An 18,146-nucleotide genomic window follows, 5' to 3' on the forward strand; every position below is an offset into this window, starting at 1 on the left:
CTCATGCCCCTTTGGCACGTCCCGGTGGCCACACGGCTGGAGACTAACAGTTCCGCTCGGTTAGCGCCGGCGCATCGGAAATCGGGAACAAAACCAGCCTTTTCCTTTCATTCAACGTTCCCTGCAGAAAACAATCCCCAGCCCCAGCCGGGTGTCGGGCTCAGTGGGGCCCGGTAGAGCCAGTGGGACGCACACCCCTGCCACCCCACATGGGGTTCTCTGCTGGGTTCCCAGCCTCCCGGGTCTGAGAGCCCTGTGTGCTTTGCCCCCCGCGCCTCTGCTGGGCTGCTCGGGGCTCTCTGCAGCTCACAGGCTGGTGCCTGGTGGAAAGGGCTCTGCTGGGAACCAACAAGCAAACGCCACCGTGCGGCTTCATGCCCGGGGCTGGCCAATCCCCCGGCCCCGGCGGTACCTGCTGATGACTCTCCATTCACACAGCTGCACCCTGGTCACGTTCATCATCCAGTGACTGAAATTGGCCCAGCAAATGAAGGCGTTCAGATTGTACAACTCATCTGGAAAGAAGAAAACCAAAGCTCTTGGCTGCTGGCTCGGGCCTGGGAGCCCAGTGCTACCCGGTGGGCAGAGCGCCCACCCCTGGGGACAGGCAGCGACCGGGACAAAGCTGGCAAGGCTGGTCTCTGACTGATTCAAGCAGCTCCCCCCTGCCCAAGCCTGGAGTCCCCTTCTCAGCTACCCCTCCCCATTGCTCGCACACCAACTCCCAGCAGGGGTGGCTCTAGGGGCCCCCTCTGTGATGCTGGCAGGCCAGGTGCCAGCTCATGCCAAGGTCCCCATGTCTCAACTGACCACTGACAAATACACAGCGGGGCTCAGGCTGGCTCCCCTGGGGGTTTGTGGGGTTCAAGCAGGCAGTAGAGCTATAAGAATGGGGGTTTGTGTTTATTGGATGCTTGTGAGCGGCTCTTGGCACTATCTCACGTACGTCTGTAAGGGAATAGCTGAGCCGCCATATGGAGAGCCTCTCTGACCGTGTAAATCCCCAGCCAGGAGAGGGACTTTCACTAGTGCCACGTGCTGAGCTGTAGCACGGGTGTTACATTCTGCCCGGCAGGGCAGGTCCAGCGACACCCGACGCACTATTGTGGGATGTTAAAGAGGGCAGAAGACTTGGTGGCTCTGCTCTTGACCCCCCACGGAGATGAGTCGTGCAAGTGGATTCCTCCCATCAGCTGAGTTTGCAGCTCAGAGCACAGGGGAAGAGGGGAATAAAGACCCCTGACAAGAAGGAACTGGGTCTCCATGCTGCTTGGACTCTGGGGGCAAATTTTCTAGGCAGAAGCACGGGCTTCCCCAGCTGCTTAGCCTGGATTAGTCCTAAAGAACATACGGAGCTTGCTTATTATAGAAGCTTCTAGTACCCTTTGAAACATAAGCTTGTGCATGGGTGTTTACCTGCTGTAACCTTGTGAATAACTCTCGTGTTTCCTTTTTCCTAGTTCTAAGAACTACGTCATGTAGTTCATTATCGGATTGGCTACAAGCATTGTCTTTAGTGTGAGATCTGAGCCGGTAAGTGAACTGAATATTGCTGTGATTCTTGGTGCAAGGGACCATCTCTCGCACAGGCAGGTGCCCCTGGGTGGCCAGGCAAGGGGTACCCCAGGGGACTGGCTGTGACTCCCCGTTAAGGTTGTTATGGTGCCGGAGGGGCTCACACTGGATAATAGGCTGGTGAGATCTAAGCACGGAGCTCAGCCAATCCGGCGCAGTAACAGGCTGCCCTGAGGCTGGTGCTCGTGCTCCGGAGTCACTGCAGGCAGCTTGAGGCTCTCCATCAGACAGGGCTGAGGGTGGGCCCTGGCACAGGGCGGTGCAGTATGGACCTTGCCCAGTGGCAAAGCCCCAGCCTGAGGGACTGGCTGGATGGCACTAGGCGGTGGGCTGGGGAGGGGGCCTGCGAGGGCTGGAGGGATTCAGCAGCACTTATGTGTCCAGGACCCTGGCATTCTCAGGGCAGGTTACTGTGCCCATCCCCGCTGCCTCCAGGTGCCACGTGCAAGTCCCCGGTCCTGCCCTGGTAGCGTCTCCTCCCTGGGAGCTCTCAGGCCTGCAGGGCGCGGGGTGGGGCAGGACACACAAGCCATTGAGTCGACACGGGTCAGTGGTTCCCAGCGCTGATGGAGCCTGGAGACGCCCGGGGCGATGGCCCAGCTGCACCGCCCGTTCGTTGACAACGGGAGACAGGTGCCGGGCGGAGACTTGCTAGCCAGCGCCAGGGGAGGAATCCCTGGAGTCCCGGCTTGGTCCCAGCAGGGCGAGCTCCGTCTCACTGCTCCGCCCGCGGCCGGGCGCTCCTGGCACTTACCCGCGGTCACGTTGAGGAGCAGGTCCTCAGGCTCAATCACTGTCCAGTTCTGGCGCTCAGCCAGAGACTCGTTGGCTCCCGGCGTGGCGGTGCCTGCGGGATGGAGCCCGCTCCCGAGAGCCTCTGCAGGAGGGGGGAACCTCAGTGAGACACAGCCCACGGGTTTGCTGCTGCCCAGCCAGGTGCCCTGCCCCGAACTGGCGGCTCGCGGGGGGCAGCGACATCCCTGGGCCGGTCCCTGGGTCCCTTTAACCAGGAATCCGGACGGGGCGCAAGGGGGTTTTCGATTCTAGAGGAGACACCAGAGAAGGGGCAGCGCTGGGGTGATCTGTGTGGGCTAGAAGCAGGTCTGAGCCCGACACACCCCGGCTCCCACCCCTCCCACCTCTGGCGGCTCCATCGCTCAGCCCAACGCCCCCCGGGGCCCCCCAGGGCTTCCTGGCTCGGTGCGTCTAGAAGGAACAGCCCTGTCAGTGCGCTGGCCTGAGCACCCGCTACACGCCCACAGCCCAGCCAGGCAGCTGCAGCAGGGGTGGGCGTGGGAGCAGAAAGGGGAAGCGAAGGGGGTGCGGGCTGGAGCCACCGGCAGGGCGGAGAAGCTCCAGCCCCATACGGCGCCTCCCACGAGCGCCTCTCCTCTTTGCACATGGGTTAGCCCAGCTCCCCAGGCAGGGATCACCCCACCCCACTGCAGAGGGCTCAGGGGCCCTGTCCCCCTGCTCTCTGCCCTGGCTGCCAGCTCCCCACACACTGCCCCATCAGTGCCTCCCCTGGGACCCCTGGGGCCAGCGGGGAGCTGGTCTCAGTGACCTGTGCAGTCCGTGGCTTCTCCGTGGAGGCTGCCCATGGTGCCAGCTGCCATGGCGTGGGGTGGAGGAGCCTCCTCCTTGGTCCGGGTGTGGGGAGTGGGGCGGGGGCTGGTGCCCCTGCAGTTCCAGCTTGGGTGATGTATAGACGGCCCCAGTGACCAGTTTGGTAGCGGCTTCCAGAGGGCTGGCTGTGGCTGGGGGTCTCTGAGTCCCTGAGGCGTTGGGGGGCGGGGGGCTCCACTGAGGGTGCTAAGGGCCTGGGGCCCCGAACAAGAGACTTCACTACGTAGGCCGACCTGCTCGGCTCCCCCTTGGCCCCCCCTCAATTTCCCAGCTGCTCCCCCTCCCCCCACCTCTTCCTGACTGGGACAGGGACTATGGGGCTGAGTCTGTGTCCTTGGGCAGGGCAGTAAATACCTCGACTCAGAGGGGCTCTGTGAGCCTGTGGCACCCAGTGCTGATGGCTCCCAGACCATCTGGGGCCAGGCTGGGAGTGTGGTGACCCCCGGGGAGAACCTGGAGTCACCCCAGCTCGTCCCCAGGGCAAGATGAGAGTCTGGCCAGGGGTTCACAGACTGCAAGAGGAGGGGCTGTGGCATGGCAGGGCTGGTCGAGGGCTCAGTGGGGCTGGAGGTTGGTCTGGGATTTGCTGGAGCTGGTCCATGGCTCAGTGGGGCTGGTCCGTGGGGCTGGACTGGGGCTCAGCAGAGCTAAGGGTCTGAGCTGGGGCTCAGTGTGTCTGGGGGCTGGTCTGTGGGACTGGGGGCTGGTCTGGGGCTCAGTGGGGCTGGGGGCTGGTCCATGGGATAATGGAGCTGAGGACTGGTCCATGGGCCTGGGGGGCTGGTCCGGGGCTCAGTGGGGCTGGGGAGCTGGTCCATGGGACAATGGGGCTGGCCTAGGGCTCAGTGGGGCTGGTCCATGGGTCTGGGGGGCTGGTCTGTGGCTCAGTGGGGCTGGGGTCTAGTCTGGGTCTCAGTGGGGTTGGGGGGCTGGTCCAGGGCTAGTCTGGGGCTCAGTGGGGCTGGTCCATGGGACAATGGGTCTGGGGACTGGTCTGTGGGCTGGTCTGTGGCTCAGTGGGGCTGGGGGGCTGGTCCATGGGACAGTGGGGCTGGTCCAGGGCTCAGCGGGGCTGAGGGGCTGGTCTGTGGGGCTGGGACTGGCCCCTTGCTGTCTCTCCATCTGTTCCTGCAGTTGCAGGATCTCACAGCAAGCGGCTCTTGCTCCCGTCAGCATGTCGGGGTAGGAGCAAACCCAGCCCAGCGACAGCGCTGGGCTCCGGGGCGAGGCAGCCGGCCGGCGAGAGGCCCTGTCGCACTTGTCTCCAGCACCTCTCGGGCCAGGCCCCGGGCAGCCGTTCCATGCAGCCCCTTTGGCTCGTCCGTCCTGGGGCCTTTCCCGCTTTGACTGGGAATCTCTGCCAGTCTGAGCTTCGTTAAGGTCCGTGTGTGTTTGTGCCACTAATTAGCAGGGAAGAACCAAAGGCCTTGAGCCAAGAAAACCGTCCGGTGGTGACGCGCCGCTGCCAGGTGCCAGCGCTGACCAGACCCAGGGGTGCGGAATAGCGAGGGGCGTCCCAGCCGGTCCCAGCGAGCTGCATCTCCTCGCAGACACGCGCCTGCCCCTCCAAGAGCAGGGTCCCGGGCACTGTCACGTGCATTATAACAGCGCTGCACCAAACCCAGCTACCAATCCCCCAGCCCCTCCTGGGCCCCAACCTCCATCACACCCCCAGGGACACTGAGGCACAGAAAGGGCAGGGACCTGCCTGAGGATACAGGAGCAGCCAGGGCCAGAGCTGGGGATGGAGCCCTGGGCTCCCAGCACGGGAGGGAGGGGTCCCTAAGGCCTTATCCTCCGCACAGGCTGCAGACCCCTCCCTTCAAGCCCCCCCTTTCACACAGTCCAGGGCGAAGGGGTCACTCTGAGCCCAATAGCCCATTCCTGCCCCAGGACCTCGTGTGCATTAGGGAGCCAGACCTTGGGGGCTGGGTTAGTGCTAGCTATGGGCCCCTTTGGACACCCCCCCCCCCCAGCACACAGAGCACCCTGGGGCTCCAGAGGGGTCTGGCTTGCAGAAGTTGGAACCAAGTCTTGCTTTGCCAAGTGGCCCAAAGCTGCAGCCTCCCCACCCCCAAACTCCTGGAGCTGGAGCAGACCCAGCCTGCCTGCAGCACTTACCCCAGAGCAGCAACAGCAGGAGCCCGGGGCAGAGCCTGCCAGAGCCGGTCTGTCTGCAAAGTGCCATCCTGCAAAGCCTGCCTGCTAACGGCCAGGACAGCTATTTCAACGGAAATAACAGGAAGCAACTCCTTTCCTCTGACAGGGCTGGTAGTGACTACAGGAGACGTGTGAAAAATGAGATTACTCAGTGCTGCCTTAAACCAGACCTCCCCGTGGGACGCCCGTCAGAACAGTCCGCCTGCCGGGCCCGGCTCTGCTAGGTGTGTGCTCCACCAGCTGGGCATGGCTCCTCGGGGGCACCGAGCCTTCGCCAGCCCCGGGCGGCTCCCCGCGTCACCCCTCGCAGCTGGGGCCGGTGGGAGAGGCTCCGCTCCCTCCACCGCCCAGCAGCGTTTACGAGGCCCACTGTTTGTTTACTTGTATATTTCCCTTTAATCCCGTCTGGGCTGGGTTGTGAAATCCATTGGCTCCAAGGAGCGAACACAGAACGTGCACTAGCCCAGGACGGGCACTGCCATTAGCGAGCTGTGGGGCCGCGGGCACGGCCTGGCTAATGTGCCAAGCCCTTCCAAACACCACCTGCCCACTCCCCATCAGCCTGGGGAAGAGCCAGTCCCCCCACCGCCCTGCGGAAAGGGGCGAGATGGGGCAGCACTGGGACACCTGCCCCGGGTGCCAGGAGGCCTCGCAGCACCACTGGGGCCTCCAAGGGAAGTTACCAAAGTGGGGGTGGGGTGCTAACAGCTGCTTCGTGAAGACAAATGTGCTGTGTCAATGCCCCTCAATCCCGACCCGCGGCCCCCCTGCTAGCCCAGCCCTGGGCTCCCCACAGCTCTGCCAGTGCCCCTCACTCCCAACCCCCAGCCCCCCTGCTAGCCCAGCCCTGGGCTCCCCACAGCTCTGCCAGTGTCCCTCACTCCCAACCTGCAGTCCCCCTGCTAGCCCAGCCCTGGGAACCCCCAAGCAGAAGTGAACACTTGAGAATGACACCACACGGTGTGGTAGGTCTGTGATGCACTCCTGCAGGGATCAGGCTGAGACCAGCCAAGCTCATGTCACTTGTGGCCTGAGACAGCATTTGATTCCAGCGTTTCCCCTTTAAAAGTCAGTCTCTGGAACTCCCATACTGTGTGTAAATCACAGGGCAAAAGGCTGCGGTTAGGAAGATCCTATCACTCTGTGCATTAGGCTTTCATTGGAAATGTCCTTGAGTCACTGGCCAATTAGTGCTGGGCTGCACCATCGGAGCTGGTTCCAGGAAGCTCCCAGCCGTTCACTGGAAAGCAGCCACATCTGGAACGGATAACGCCCCAGCGCATGGGGTGGATTCGGGGTTAGAGCCCCTGGATCCTGTTCTTTGTTGTCTGGAGCCGAGGCTGGAGTTCGGCGGATAGCTTCCCTGCCAAGGAAACACCCACTGATGTCAGCTGGAGTGCTGGAGTTTAGACAGGGCCATGCTGTCACTTGCTCATGTGATTCTCCTCCGGAGCTCACCCCCTCTCCCACACGTTCTGCCAGCCAAAGCCTGTTCTCCTGGCTCCTGCCCCGGGGGATTCGAGTCCGGGCAGGGCACGCGGACGGCTGCAGCAGGGCCTGGAGGCTGCTGAGGAGAAGCCGGCTTGTGGGAATGGGGCAGAGCCTGCGATCGCTGCCCCACTGGACTTGGGACCTGCTCCAGGTGTGTCTGCACTGGCTGAGTGCTCTGGACAGGCCAAGGCTGCAGGGGTCTGGGTTCAGCGCCTCTAATCACCCCTGGGCCTGGAAAACAACCAACATTCCCACTGTCCCTCCGCCCCTCCTCCCGCAGGGCCCTGCGTACTCCCCCTCCCCAGCCCAGCCACCCCCTGGGCCCGGCAGCATTGCTTGCCCCTCTTACAGCGAGGGGAGGGGCTCAGGGAGTCCAGGGCAGAGCTGGGAACAGAACTCCCAGCCCCCCTACTCTAACCACTAGTCCCCACTCCCCTCCCAGAGCTGGGATAGAACCCAGGAGTACTGGCTCCCAGCCCCTCCCCACTCTAACCACTAGACCCCACTCCCCTCCCTGATCCAGGGATAGAACCCAGGAGTCCTGGCTCCCAGCATCCCCCCACCCCAAACACTAGAACCCACTCCCCTCCCTGATCCAGGCATAGAACCCAGGAGTCCTGGCTCCCAGCCCCATCCCACTCTAACCACTAGACCCCACTCCCCTCCCCGATCCAGGGATAGAACCCAGGAGTCCTGGCTCCCAGCACCCCCCCCAACACTAGACCCCACTCCCCTCCCTGATCCAGGCATAGAACCCAGGAGTCCTGGCTCCCAGCACCCCCCCCCCAAACACTAGACCCCACTCCCCTCCCCGATCCAGGCATAGAACCCAGGAGTCCTGGCTCCCAGCACCCCCCCCCAACCACTAGACCCCACTCCCCTCCCCGATCCAGGCATAGAACCCAGGAGTCCTGGCTCCCAGCACCCCGCCCCCCAACACTAGACACTCTCTCTCCCTTTCCAGTTGATGCCCAGGACTGTGCGAGATGAAGCCCTTTGTCTGCTGAGCACAGATGGTGCCGTGGGGAGGGGCCGATCTGGCTTTGGCTCAGCCTCCCTGGCCTTGCGGAGCGTGAGAGCAACCAGGAGAGGGGTCAGGCAGGCAGGCACGGCGGCCATGGCTAGGACGGGCCCCAGAGGTGGCTGGCTGGGCTGGGAGCTGGCAGGCACGGTGCAGTTGGTGAAATACTCCATGTGGATCTGCAGGAAGAAGGAGTCAAGAGCAGGGCTGGGCCAGGGGCAGGAGAGCGCCTCGGCCATCAGCACGGTGCAGTTGGAGAGGTCGCTGTAGATCCTGGGGAGGGAGAGGAGGGGACGTGAGGCTGAGCCTGGCCGGGCTCAGCAGCACCCAGCGCGGTGGCCCAAACAAGCCCCAAGCCGGGCACTGACTGTGCATCCGGTAACGGCAGCGACAGGGGCACCGTTCACCCGCAGGGTCCTCGTGCGCCGCACACCGCATGCACTGAGCACCCTGCAATGCAGCCACTGCTGGGAACTGAGCAGCCACCAGCCCGCAGCCTGTGCCGCACCCTGCCGATGGTGCGCTGCACACACCCCCCCCCATGCGGGACGCTGCACACAGCCGATGGTGCGCCGCACACTTCCCCCCCCCCCCACGGGACGCCACAGGCAGCCGATGGTGCGCCGCACACACACACCCCCACGCGGGACGCTGCACACAGCCGATGGTGCGCCGCACACACACCCCCACGCGGGATGCTGCACACAGCCGATGGTGCGCCGCACCTCCCCCCCCCACGCGGGACGCTGCACACAGCCGATGGTGCACCGCAGACTCCCCCGCACGCGGGATGCTGCACACAGCCGATGGTGCGCCGCACCCCCCACACACACGGGACGCCACAGGCAGCCGATGGTGCGCCGCACAGCCCCCCGCACGCAGGACGCCGATGGTGCGCCGCACCCCCCCCCGCACATGGGACACCACAGGCAGCCGATGGTGCACCGCACACACCCCTGCACGCGGGAGGCCACACGCACCAGAGGCACTGCACAATGCGCCCTGCTCTCAGCATGCTGACAGCTGCGCGCAGGGAAACAGGACACACGGCAGCGCTGACTTGTTTGAAAATCCCCTTCCCCCACGGGATCGTTACCAAGCCGGGGTGCTCGGCGTCCCAGAGCCCGTCTAAGAGCAAACCCCAGCGAGGCGATGCTCTCCCCCGGCACCTGCCCGTGCCCCGGCACTACATGCACTCTGCTCCCAGCCCCAGAGCGCCTCGGAAGCGCGGATCTGTCGGGGGCGGACGGGCGTCCAGACCTGCCGATCTGCTCCCACTGACACCGGCTCCACTCTGGCGTGGCCATGACTGTGGCGTGGAAGGTGGTCCAGCAGTACAGGGTGATCCACTCCAGGTAGGTGTCCCTGCAGTGGGCCGACCCGCCCTCCTCGGCAAAGGGGCCTAGGGAGAGAGATCTGTCTGTTAGTCACCCCTGAGGAGCCGGGGCAGAGCTCTGGGCAGGGCGGAGGCCCCGGCACTGCCATGCCAGCCTAGCCTGCTCTACCCCGGCTCCTGGCAAGGAACATAGGCTGAGGGAATGAAGGACCCCAACCCGCAGCTCCGTCCACTAGTTCTGCCCCCTGCAGCGCAGCTCCCGTCCCCTCCCACAGCCCAGCGGAGTCCAGAGCGTGCCCCTCGCCTCGGCCTGGCAGCATCAGAACCAGCCCCTGGCTCCCCGGAGAGGCTGTTCTGAGAGCCCCAGCTAAGCCACGAGATCCCAGAGGCCTGGCCAGACACTCAGCTCCCACAGTCCGGGCTGGGCTGGGCGGGATGGATCCAGGAAAGTGCCTTTGTCCCTTGCCTCCTAGCAGGGTCGGGGCCCGGAGAACAATCAGTGTTAGCAGGCTGCTGGCACGGGGCTGTGCCAGCAGGTCGTGGGTCGGGGGCCTGCCCCCAGGCTGAGCCAGAGCCCCTTAGCTCCAGGCACCATCGGCTGCTGTCTAGCGGCAGCGGGTGTCTCTGTGGTGCACGGTGCCCCCATGCAGAGCCCCCCAGTCCTGTTGGGGGGACCGACACCTGGGCATGATGGGTGCAGGGGGGGCGTCACTCACCTTCCTCCTCCAAATACAGGTAATGACCTGCAAGAGCAAAGGGGAAGGATCAGAGCAGGGAGGGGGCGAGCCAGCGGGGCCTGGCCAGGGTGAATCTGTCCAGCCCCTGTCTCAGCTGTGTGGGCACCATCAGCAGCGCTGGGCACCGTCTCCCTCCACCCCAGCCCAGGCTGCTCTACCCGCTAGCCAAGACCTTGGGGAATCCTCCAGGAAGGCACCCCAGGAGCAGGGGGTCCCCACGGAGCTGGGTGCCCTCAGCACTGGGTGGGAGCTCTGGGGAAACAGGTTACTGCTGGGGGGAGACCCCCAGGTGCCTGCACTTCAGCATCCCTGACAGCGCCCACCTCAGGGGCAGGAGGGGGGACACCGGGAGGGTGGGGGGGAGGTGCTATTTGTGGCACAGGGTGAAGGAGGGAGCTCAGGATCAGGCCCCCAGAATTGTTCCCGGGGTCCCACCTTGGGAGGTGAATACAGGGGACTCTTACTTTCATCCTCGAGGTCTCCGTAGGTCAGCTCCCCGCGCCCTGCAGCAGGAGACGAGAGCGGTCACAGCAGAGCTGGGCTTGGGCCCCCACAGGCCATGCCACACCCAGCCCTGTCGCAAGCGGAGGGGAGGCCCCGGCTTGGAGGGAGATGCCGAAGGGGACGGCCTGGGGCTTCCCCCTGGGCCCTGGGGAGACCCCCCGTGGGGAGCAGGGCCCATGCGATCAGGCGATGCACCCCCCGCGGCTGTAGCCGGGCTGTCTGTGGGGGCCGGGCTCCGACATCGGGGGCGCTGGCACCGACAGGCTGGTTCCTGAGCAGACAGATTGATTTTCCGGGCGGAGGAAGGTGTGCAGCAAATATCACCTCGAACTCGGCTCCGAGGCCTGGGGTGGGGCGGAGCCGGGGCGCGGGTCTAGCAGGGCAGAGATGGAGGCAGAGGATGGAAATGCTCAGGGACTGACCGCGCCACAGGAGGAGCTGGCGTGTCCCTCCCTGGCACACACCCTCTCATAACCCTGGGGGCCAGTCCCATCCACCCCCAAGGACTTTGGATGCACTGAGCCCAGCCCACCAGGACCCCCAGTGTCTCTCGGTGCCTTGGCCCAGGACGGGCTTTCTCAGCACTGCAAGAGAGGCCCTGGCTGGGAGCATGAAATGCTGATCGGCCCCCGGGGCCGCCGACTGGCCGCAAATCACCTCAGAGCTGCTTGGCACCCGCTCTGCTCAGGGCTCCTGGGGTGGGGAGGGGTCCCCAACAGGACAGCCTGGCAGAAAGGAACCCAAACCCACGGGAGACGCGAGAGCCAGGAGCGCCCTGCTGGGGGCGGGGGGGGGGGGAGGGAAGATGGGCTGTACCCCCTCCCAAACGGTAACAAGCCCTCAGGACAGGCGTCAGCCCGACGCAGCCGACCCCCGCCCAGCCCTTCGGGGCCCTAGGGACGGGACACAAGGAGAGCGCTCGTGCCCTCCGCTCGGACCTCCCAGCTGGGTGCTGAGGGCGTCAGAGGAGCCGGGTGGGGGCTGCGTGTGCGGGAGGCAGTGATGGGCCGAGGGACGCACCCTTAAGTTGCCTCGTCTGACTCCATGGTCTGTGCACACGGCCGAGTGCTGCATGAACCCCTGGGCCTGCGCCAGGGACCCCACTGGGCACCCATCCCCCCGGAGCAGCAGGGAGGGCTGGCGACCAGCCAGGGTGCTGGGATGGGGACCGGCTCCCCAAGGAGCTGGGCTCTTCATGCTGGCAATGCCAGGCAGCTGGACCGTCCCCAGGGTGCCATCTGGGTCACAAAGCAGCAGCACCTGCCCTGGGCGAGGGAGACGAGACAAATGCAGCAGCTGGAGCCGGGGTGGTTTGCCAGGTCGGCCTCCCTCTGCCCGGGCAGCATGTCAGGCCTGGAGCCAGGCTCGGCATCCAACCCGCTGGGATCAGACCGCAGGGGCCCAGCGGGAGCTGCCAGGCCTGGCCCCACAAGCAGGACCCTTACCCCACTGCAGGAGCGGGATTAGCAGCCAGTAACAGAGGCACCGGGGCTGGACAGGCATTCTCCCCACCTGCGGGGTCAGGGCGCAGAGTTCCCCAGGAGAGGGGCAGCAGGGCCCTTCCCCAGATATCCCCCAGCCACTTATCGCCCCATCTAGCACCTGGGCTATTGGCGGCCGCCCAGCCAATGGGAGGGAAGAGGGCAGGGAAAACATGCACTCTCCCAGGGGCTGGATCTTCCAGCCTCCAAAGTCATCAGATAAGAGGTCAAGTGAGATCTCCAGGCTGCGGGTAACTGTACAGGGAGGGAGGGAGCCGGTTCCTCTGCTTGGGATGGGGCAGGGGTCTGGGGGGTTGGCAAGGGAGCGCTCCAGGCTCCGGGACTGGGGGACAGGCTGATGGCTGACTGGTGCCAGGCATTTCTGCTCACCCGCTCCAATGTCTTCCTAGCTTTGCCTCTTCTTTGCTGGATGCATTTTGTTAGGAAAACAGCCCCAGCCCCTGGAGAGCTGGGGCACTGGCTGCGGGAAGCAGAGCAGCCACACAGAGCAAAGAAACCCACCCATGGAAAATCTCCCGGTACCAAAGCTGTCTCCCACGGGAATAGGGTGACCAGATGTCCCGATTTTGGGGTCTTTTTCTTAGATAGGCTCCTATTATCCCCCATCCCCATCCCGATTTTTCACACTTGCTGTCTGGTCACCCTACGCGGGAAGACACAGAGCTGGGCTGGTCCTACTGGGATTTCAGCTGGTCGTTACACAATGTTTTGGGACCGGGTTCTTGCACCTGGGGCGGGGATGGGGAGTTGTCTAGCCCCATTTGCACTCTCTCTAGACGAGGGCCCTGCCCCTGAAATGCCCTCGGAGAGCCGCAGTGTGATGTGCTCTAGCAGTGCCCCCAACATGCCCCTTACATCAAGGCTGTGAGCAGGGGTGTGCAGAGTCCAGGAGCTGTGAGTGGGGGAGCCATTTCTCCCTGCTTTAATGCCCCAGGACTCTGCCAGAGCAGCATAGGAGGGCCGGAGGGTAGGTGAGACTCGGGCTCCAGGTAGTTCAAACTGATGCTTGGACCCCTCTGCCCCCCACCCCCAGCTACACACGTTATATAGGGGTGCTTAATACTGCGGTGATGTGCGGCGCCAGAACCTAACTGGGCTGGGCCAGGATTCTCTCCAGCTCCTGGGAACGGGGAGTTCGCTCTCCGTTAGCTGCAGCCCGCAAGGCCTTACAGCTATGCCCTGAAACTGCTGACCGGGCAGGTGCATGCGCCACCGAGCGGGGAGAGGGCCAGCTCAGAGGCAGGATTCCAGCCATGTCAGCAGCTGGGAGCGCCTCCCCTTCCCTGTGGGAGAAATCCTGGGCAGCGCAAACAAAAGCAACTAGGTCCAGCAGGTAAAGCTGAGACCATCAGCAGGGCCCTGATTCACTCCAGAGAGGAAGGAAAAGTCCAAACAAAACATACGAAGAAGGGTGATGACAAACCAGTACAGGGACAAGAGGGGGGTGAGCGAGGAAACAAACTCAGGGGGCCAGACCCTTGGCTGGAGTGAAGCAGCTCAAGGCCACCCACGTCACCAGAGGAACACGGCCACTCACAGCAGATGAGGATCCGGCCTAGGAGAAGGGAGTGGTCTCGCTCATAGAATATCAGGGCTGGAAGGGACCTCCAGAGGTATCTAGTCCAACCCCCTGCTCAAAGCAGGACCAATCCCCACCTAAATCCCCAAATGGTCCCCTCAAGGATTGAGCTCACAACCTGGGTTTAGCAGGCCAATGCTCAAACCACTGAACTATCCCTCCCCTCTGGCTCAGACTGCAGTGGCAGGGTGAGGAAGGAACGGTCTGAGTGAAACATCAGGGAAAGTTTCTACCAGGGCAACTTGAGAGGGAAGTGACTCCCCGCCCCCAGGGAAGGCAGGCAGTGCTGGGGGGGGGGGGGGTGATGGCTGCTGTGTCGGGCGTTTCACCGCTGGCAGCGGGTTAAGGAAGGAGTGCAGCAGGATCTAGTGTTTGGGGCAGGAGAGGGGGAGCAGGGCTCAAGTTCCGTTCCCAGCTCTGCCAGGGAATCATGTTGTCATCTTGGGGAAACTGAGGCCTCTCCACCAGCCCCACAGCGTTGAGGTGAGGTTCGCTACTGAATGGTGGCTGAATGCGAGGAGATCCTGGGGGGAAGGTGGGGTACAGGTGCAAAGCTGTACTCTATCAAAGTGAAGGACACCAAGGAATCCACTTCCCTGGGCTCCACAGAGCCCCTCTGCCGGTGCCTTGGCTTCCTCTCGGGTGTGGGGTCAGACTGGGTCAGACCAAAGGTCCGTCTAGCCCAGTATCCTGTCTGCCGACCGTGGCCAATGCCAGGCGCCCCAGAGGGAATGAACAGAACAGGGAATCATCAAGTGATCCATCCCCTGTCGCCCATTCCCAGCTTCTGGCAAACAGGGGCTAGGGACACCATCCCTGCCCAGCCTGGCTAACAGCCATTGATGGACCCATCCTCCAGGAACTTCTCTAGCTCTTGTCTCCATACCAAGCCAGGCTCTTATCCGAGCCAGTTTGCTGTGATTGGAATCTCAGCCCGGCATGATTGTGACCTTCAGCCCAGCCCAGCAGCAGGGCAGGAGTGGCTCCACGAGATCAGAGGCTTTCCCAGGGAGGCCGGGACCGTGTTCCCTGCTCGGAGCCGCACACACACAGCGCGTCCTGCGCTGGTGCCACTTGCGGGGCCGAAGAGGAGGCGTGGGGCCGTTCTTGCAAAGGTTGGGTAAGCCAAGCCCCAGCCCGGCCTCCCAGGCAGCTCATGACAAAAGCCCTAGCCAGCCGGTGCAGCCAGCCTGTCCCAGCCCCACAGCCGTTCATTGCTCCCGCCGCTCTGAGCCGCCGTCCCACACTGGTCAGGGATCGCAGAGCCCCATTCTTATCTTTGAGGGTCTAACCAGCCGTGCCCCAAGCCCCCGGAGGCCCTGCAAACACAATGATCTCTCCATTTCCTTCCAGCACCCCCCCCCCACTCGCCCACTCTCTGATCACCTGCACCGAGAACCTGTCCACACTTGGGAATTTACGAACGGAGCTATTCTGGAATAAGGGTGTCCACCCGAGTGCTCAGTCCAGAAGAGCTGTTGTGGTACATTTCCAAGCACAACCAACCCCTGAGATACCGGGGGGAGGGGGGAGCATTGGGACTCCCTGCCCTGCACAAGAGGGTTTGTCTCAGCCCAGGGTAGCACAAAGAGCTCCTCTCACACCATGGAATTCCCCCAAAGGCTCCACGTGCAGGTTGGATCCTGTCCAGAGGCCCCTGGCACCACCACCAAAGCCAGGGCCACCCTTGCAGACTGCTGCAGTGCCGATGATTTTGGAATACAGGGGTGGCCTCTGGCTGGGAGTCACAATCCCTTTGTTTCCCTTTCAGCAGCTGTGTTTAGCTGCTTGCTCGGGCAGTGCCCGCTGTGAGTCCGTTCTCATTTAGATCTCTGCTGCTGGCAGAATACGGAGCTAGGATCTGATTTCTATGCAGAGCTCTCTCACAGGAGGAACAGATGTGCAGATGGGATGACAAGTCACTAGGCACCAGCCAGGCTGGGGGCCTCAGGAACAGCTCGAACCTGTAGGATTGTTTGGTTTATGGGAGGGTTCGTGTGTGTGGCTCCAACCCCTTGCCCCTGCATGCGGCAGGTCTGCAATCTTACTCCTGTCCCCACTGAAGTCAAAGGCAGAAGCTCCCATTGACTTCGGTGCAGACTGGGGAGCCGCGAGGGCAGCACAGCACGGCACCATGGCAGCATTAATAGTGATGGGCCTAGTTCTCGCTCTCCGAGGCAGCGCGAACGTGCTAAGGGGCACAAACGTTCCCCCTGCTCAGCCATATCAAACTGGTCATAAGAAAAACAGGGCTTTGAAGCCAATAAAGATAAAGCAAACTATAAACAACAGGAGATTTTTGTTGGAGATACCGGAGCACAAATAATTCCTGTTTCCCTGGGAGAGCAACATGAGCTGATGCTAATCAGCGTTTGTTCTGCTGCTAAGGCAGCCCCAGCCCACCGGGCTGGAAACCCAACCCCAAAGCAAACTGAGTGTAGTGTTTCTGCAAGGAAAGGGGGGGATTATTACTCTGAGGGGGGCCAGGTTCCTCCAGGATAAAATCGTCCCGTCTGCTTGCTCAGCGCTGCCTGCTCAGGTTTCCCAGTCGGACTCTCTTCCTGGCAGATTACAAAACTTGAGACAGTTCCTGACTTCCCTCTGCGGGATCCAGGTGAGAAGGGCAGTTCTCGCTACCCAGCAACGGAATGGCTGACACCCTGCCCTAGTGCCCGGTTCTCTCACCTCCTAATTCAGGGGGAAATTCACCCCTGAGCCGTGCCAGAACAAGGCCTTGGTACCCCCCGCCCCTCATCCCTTAAGTCCTGCTGCAGCCCTATGGGTTAGGTTTGGGGAAAGCTTAGCACGTGTCAGGTGCATGTCGAGTGCTGAACATGGGCCACTGGGCTCTTGAAATACACAGAGCAGCGCAGCACAGGCCGGGAGTGATACTCAGTGCAAGATCCAGCTCCTGCCGGGCAGAGGCTGAAGTTAACAAGGAGCAGGATGAGGAGTATGGAGAGGAGGCGTCGGCCTATTCCCAATAGCTGCGCGGTGACTCTGGCCTGACATGAGAAGGGTGGGGGTGGGGGTGAGCGGATTTGATGTGCGATTCCTTTTCCTGGCGTAATTACTGTGTGTGTCGGATGCTCCCGATACCCCATCCCCAGGCACGAGGGCAACGTGCAGTATAGAAGCTTAGGAACAAAAACCTATCAGGAAAAGAATCCCTGACACAGCAGCCCGGCCAACCCTTCCGCTCCTCCCACACAAGCCAAAGGAAACAGATGGGCCCTTGACCATGCCCGAAAGATCAACACACTGGGCTCTGTCAGCCCCCTGGAGGAAGTGCACTCCAGAGCCAAGCCTGGCAACCACCAGACCAACCTGCATCCAGCCCCCAGATGCTGGATTCTGGGGGCTGTTCGCTCCTGGCTGATCCAGCTCCTAGTCAGAGGAGTCTCTCAGCTAGCCAGCACACAAGCCACATCGGGCTTTGTTGAGGAAAGGCAGCCCCTGGAAGCCAAGAGGAAGTAGGGTGACCAGACACCAAGTGTGACGAATTGGGGGTAGTAGGAGCCTATATAAGAAAAAGACCCAAAAACCGGGACTGTGCCTATAAAATCGGGACATCTGGTCACCCTAAGAGGAAGCCAGGAACAAGTTGGTGCAATGTGCCCTCTAATGCTACCAACCAGAAGGGCAGCACACATGAGAAAAACGAGATGAGCTCCGTCCTCCACAGGGGCCAGAGCGAACTCTAACAAAGGTACAGTGTTATAGAGGGCGAACAATTTATGAGTTTGCCCTGCATAAACTTTATGCAGGGTAAAACGGATTTATCTGGGTTTAGACCCCATTGGGAGTTGGGCATCTGAGTGCTAAAGACAAGCGCACTACTGCGAGCTGTTTTCAGGTAAACTTGCAGCTTTGGGACAAGTGAATGTCCCAAAGGTGCATGTTGTCACTGGAGTCAATCCAAGCATTTGGTGTTACCATAACATCATGAGATTGTCTGTCTCTCACACAGCCAGCAACCAGGAAAGGCTTGAAATCCCCTCTTTGTCTCAACGAGAGCTTGCTCTACAGGAATTAAAAACATGAGCAGAAAAACTTTGCGAGTCCTTCACCTGTGAATCTTCCAGGCAGGTAGTTGTCAGGCCCATAGAAACTGCCCCGCAGATTGGAAATAATTGACCGAAGTCACCCAAACCAGGGTTTCTAAAATCTAAACTATATTTCCTACCGCTCCCATTAGTTCCAAAAAGCCTGTCCTCTGCATGGCTTGAGGCTGGACATACCCTGTTACATCCCCAATGACTAGCTTCAAAGCATGCTAGAGCTGCAAAGTCAAGCCCTGGAAAAAATAATACGCGATCATGTCATTAAAGGCTGTAACAGGAATTACAATGCACATGGGGCCGAGATACGATTGCACAAGCAATCTTGAATTCTGGCATTTCCCAATGGGTGAGGGCTTGGCTTTGCCAGCGTAACATTCTGCTAACGTACTATTTGTATGTAATTTGCAAATGAAAATAATAATAATAATAATAAAAAAAACAGAAATTTCATCACGTGGAACCTAACTGACCCCATGTGGGTCATCAGCAAGGTTGAGACTTTGAGATGGGTTAGAGCAGGGAGCCAAGACTCCTGGGTTCTATCCTCCAGT

At 61.8% G+C, this 18,146-nt stretch overlaps 2 protein-coding genes and 1 long non-coding RNA gene across 4 annotated transcripts in view; 1 reads left to right on the top strand and 2 right to left on the bottom strand.

Annotated features, from left to right (window-relative positions):
- The window catches only part of RAMP2 (receptor activity modifying protein 2), an 8,196-nt gene extending 2,733 nt beyond the window's left edge, over window positions 1–5,463 (bottom strand). Inside the window, exons 1-3 of the mRNA XM_005310068.5 lie at window positions 5,323–5,463; window positions 2,330–2,452; window positions 413–515 (exon numbers count right to left, since the gene is read on the bottom strand). Of these exons, the coding sequence (XP_005310125.1) occupies window positions 413–515; window positions 2,330–2,452; window positions 5,323–5,389 (293 nt within the window). The 5' untranslated portion in view covers window positions 5,390–5,463. The remainder of the gene's footprint in view (window positions 1–412; window positions 516–2,329; window positions 2,453–5,322) is intronic.
- Window positions 1–18,045, top strand: part of LOC122172539 (uncharacterized) — a 24,409-nt gene extending 6,364 nt beyond the window's left edge. Inside the window, exons 2-4 of one of the 2 annotated variants that reach the window (XR_010594807.1) lie at window positions 1,461–1,533; window positions 5,468–17,240; window positions 17,426–18,045. This is a non-coding gene — a long non-coding RNA (uncharacterized LOC122172539). Of the gene's footprint in view, window positions 1–1,460; window positions 17,241–17,425 lie in introns of both variants that reach the window. The other variant, XR_010594806.1, reaches the window with a different exon arrangement.
- On the bottom strand, window positions 7,792–12,030 carry LOC122172543 (receptor activity-modifying protein 1-like). The gene is made up of 5 exons (XM_065577818.1): window positions 11,896–12,030; window positions 10,411–10,449; window positions 9,926–9,952; window positions 9,134–9,275; window positions 7,792–8,146 (listed from the first exon to the last, which is right to left on the bottom strand). The coding sequence occupies exons 1-5, from the start codon at window positions 11,951–11,953 to the stop codon at window positions 7,792–7,794; spliced, it is 621 nt and encodes a 206-aa protein (XP_065433890.1). The 5' UTR covers window positions 11,954–12,030.
- Window positions 18,046–18,146: the final 101 nt, after the last annotated feature.

This window comes from Chrysemys picta, chromosome 24 (genome assembly GCF_011386835.1).
Source record: "Chrysemys picta bellii isolate R12L10 chromosome 24, ASM1138683v2, whole genome shotgun sequence".
NCBI classification, from domain to species: domain Eukaryota; kingdom Metazoa; phylum Chordata; order Testudines; family Emydidae; genus Chrysemys; species Chrysemys picta.

Bases quoted from the DNA above. Each gene is read 5' to 3' on its own strand.
- LOC122172543 (XM_065577818.1), bottom strand. From the start codon at position 11,953: ATGCCTGTCCAGCCCCGGTGCCTCTGTTACTGGCTGCTAATCCCGCTC. The intron at 10,450-11,895 runs GTAAGGGTCCTG...CTCCTGCTGCAG, and splicing joins AATCCCGCTCCTGCAGTGGG to GGCGCGGGGAGCTGACCTAC. The intron at 9,953-10,410 runs GTAAGAGTCCCC...TTGCTCTTGCAG, and splicing joins CGGAGACCTCGAGGATGAAA to GTCATTACCTGTATTTGGAG.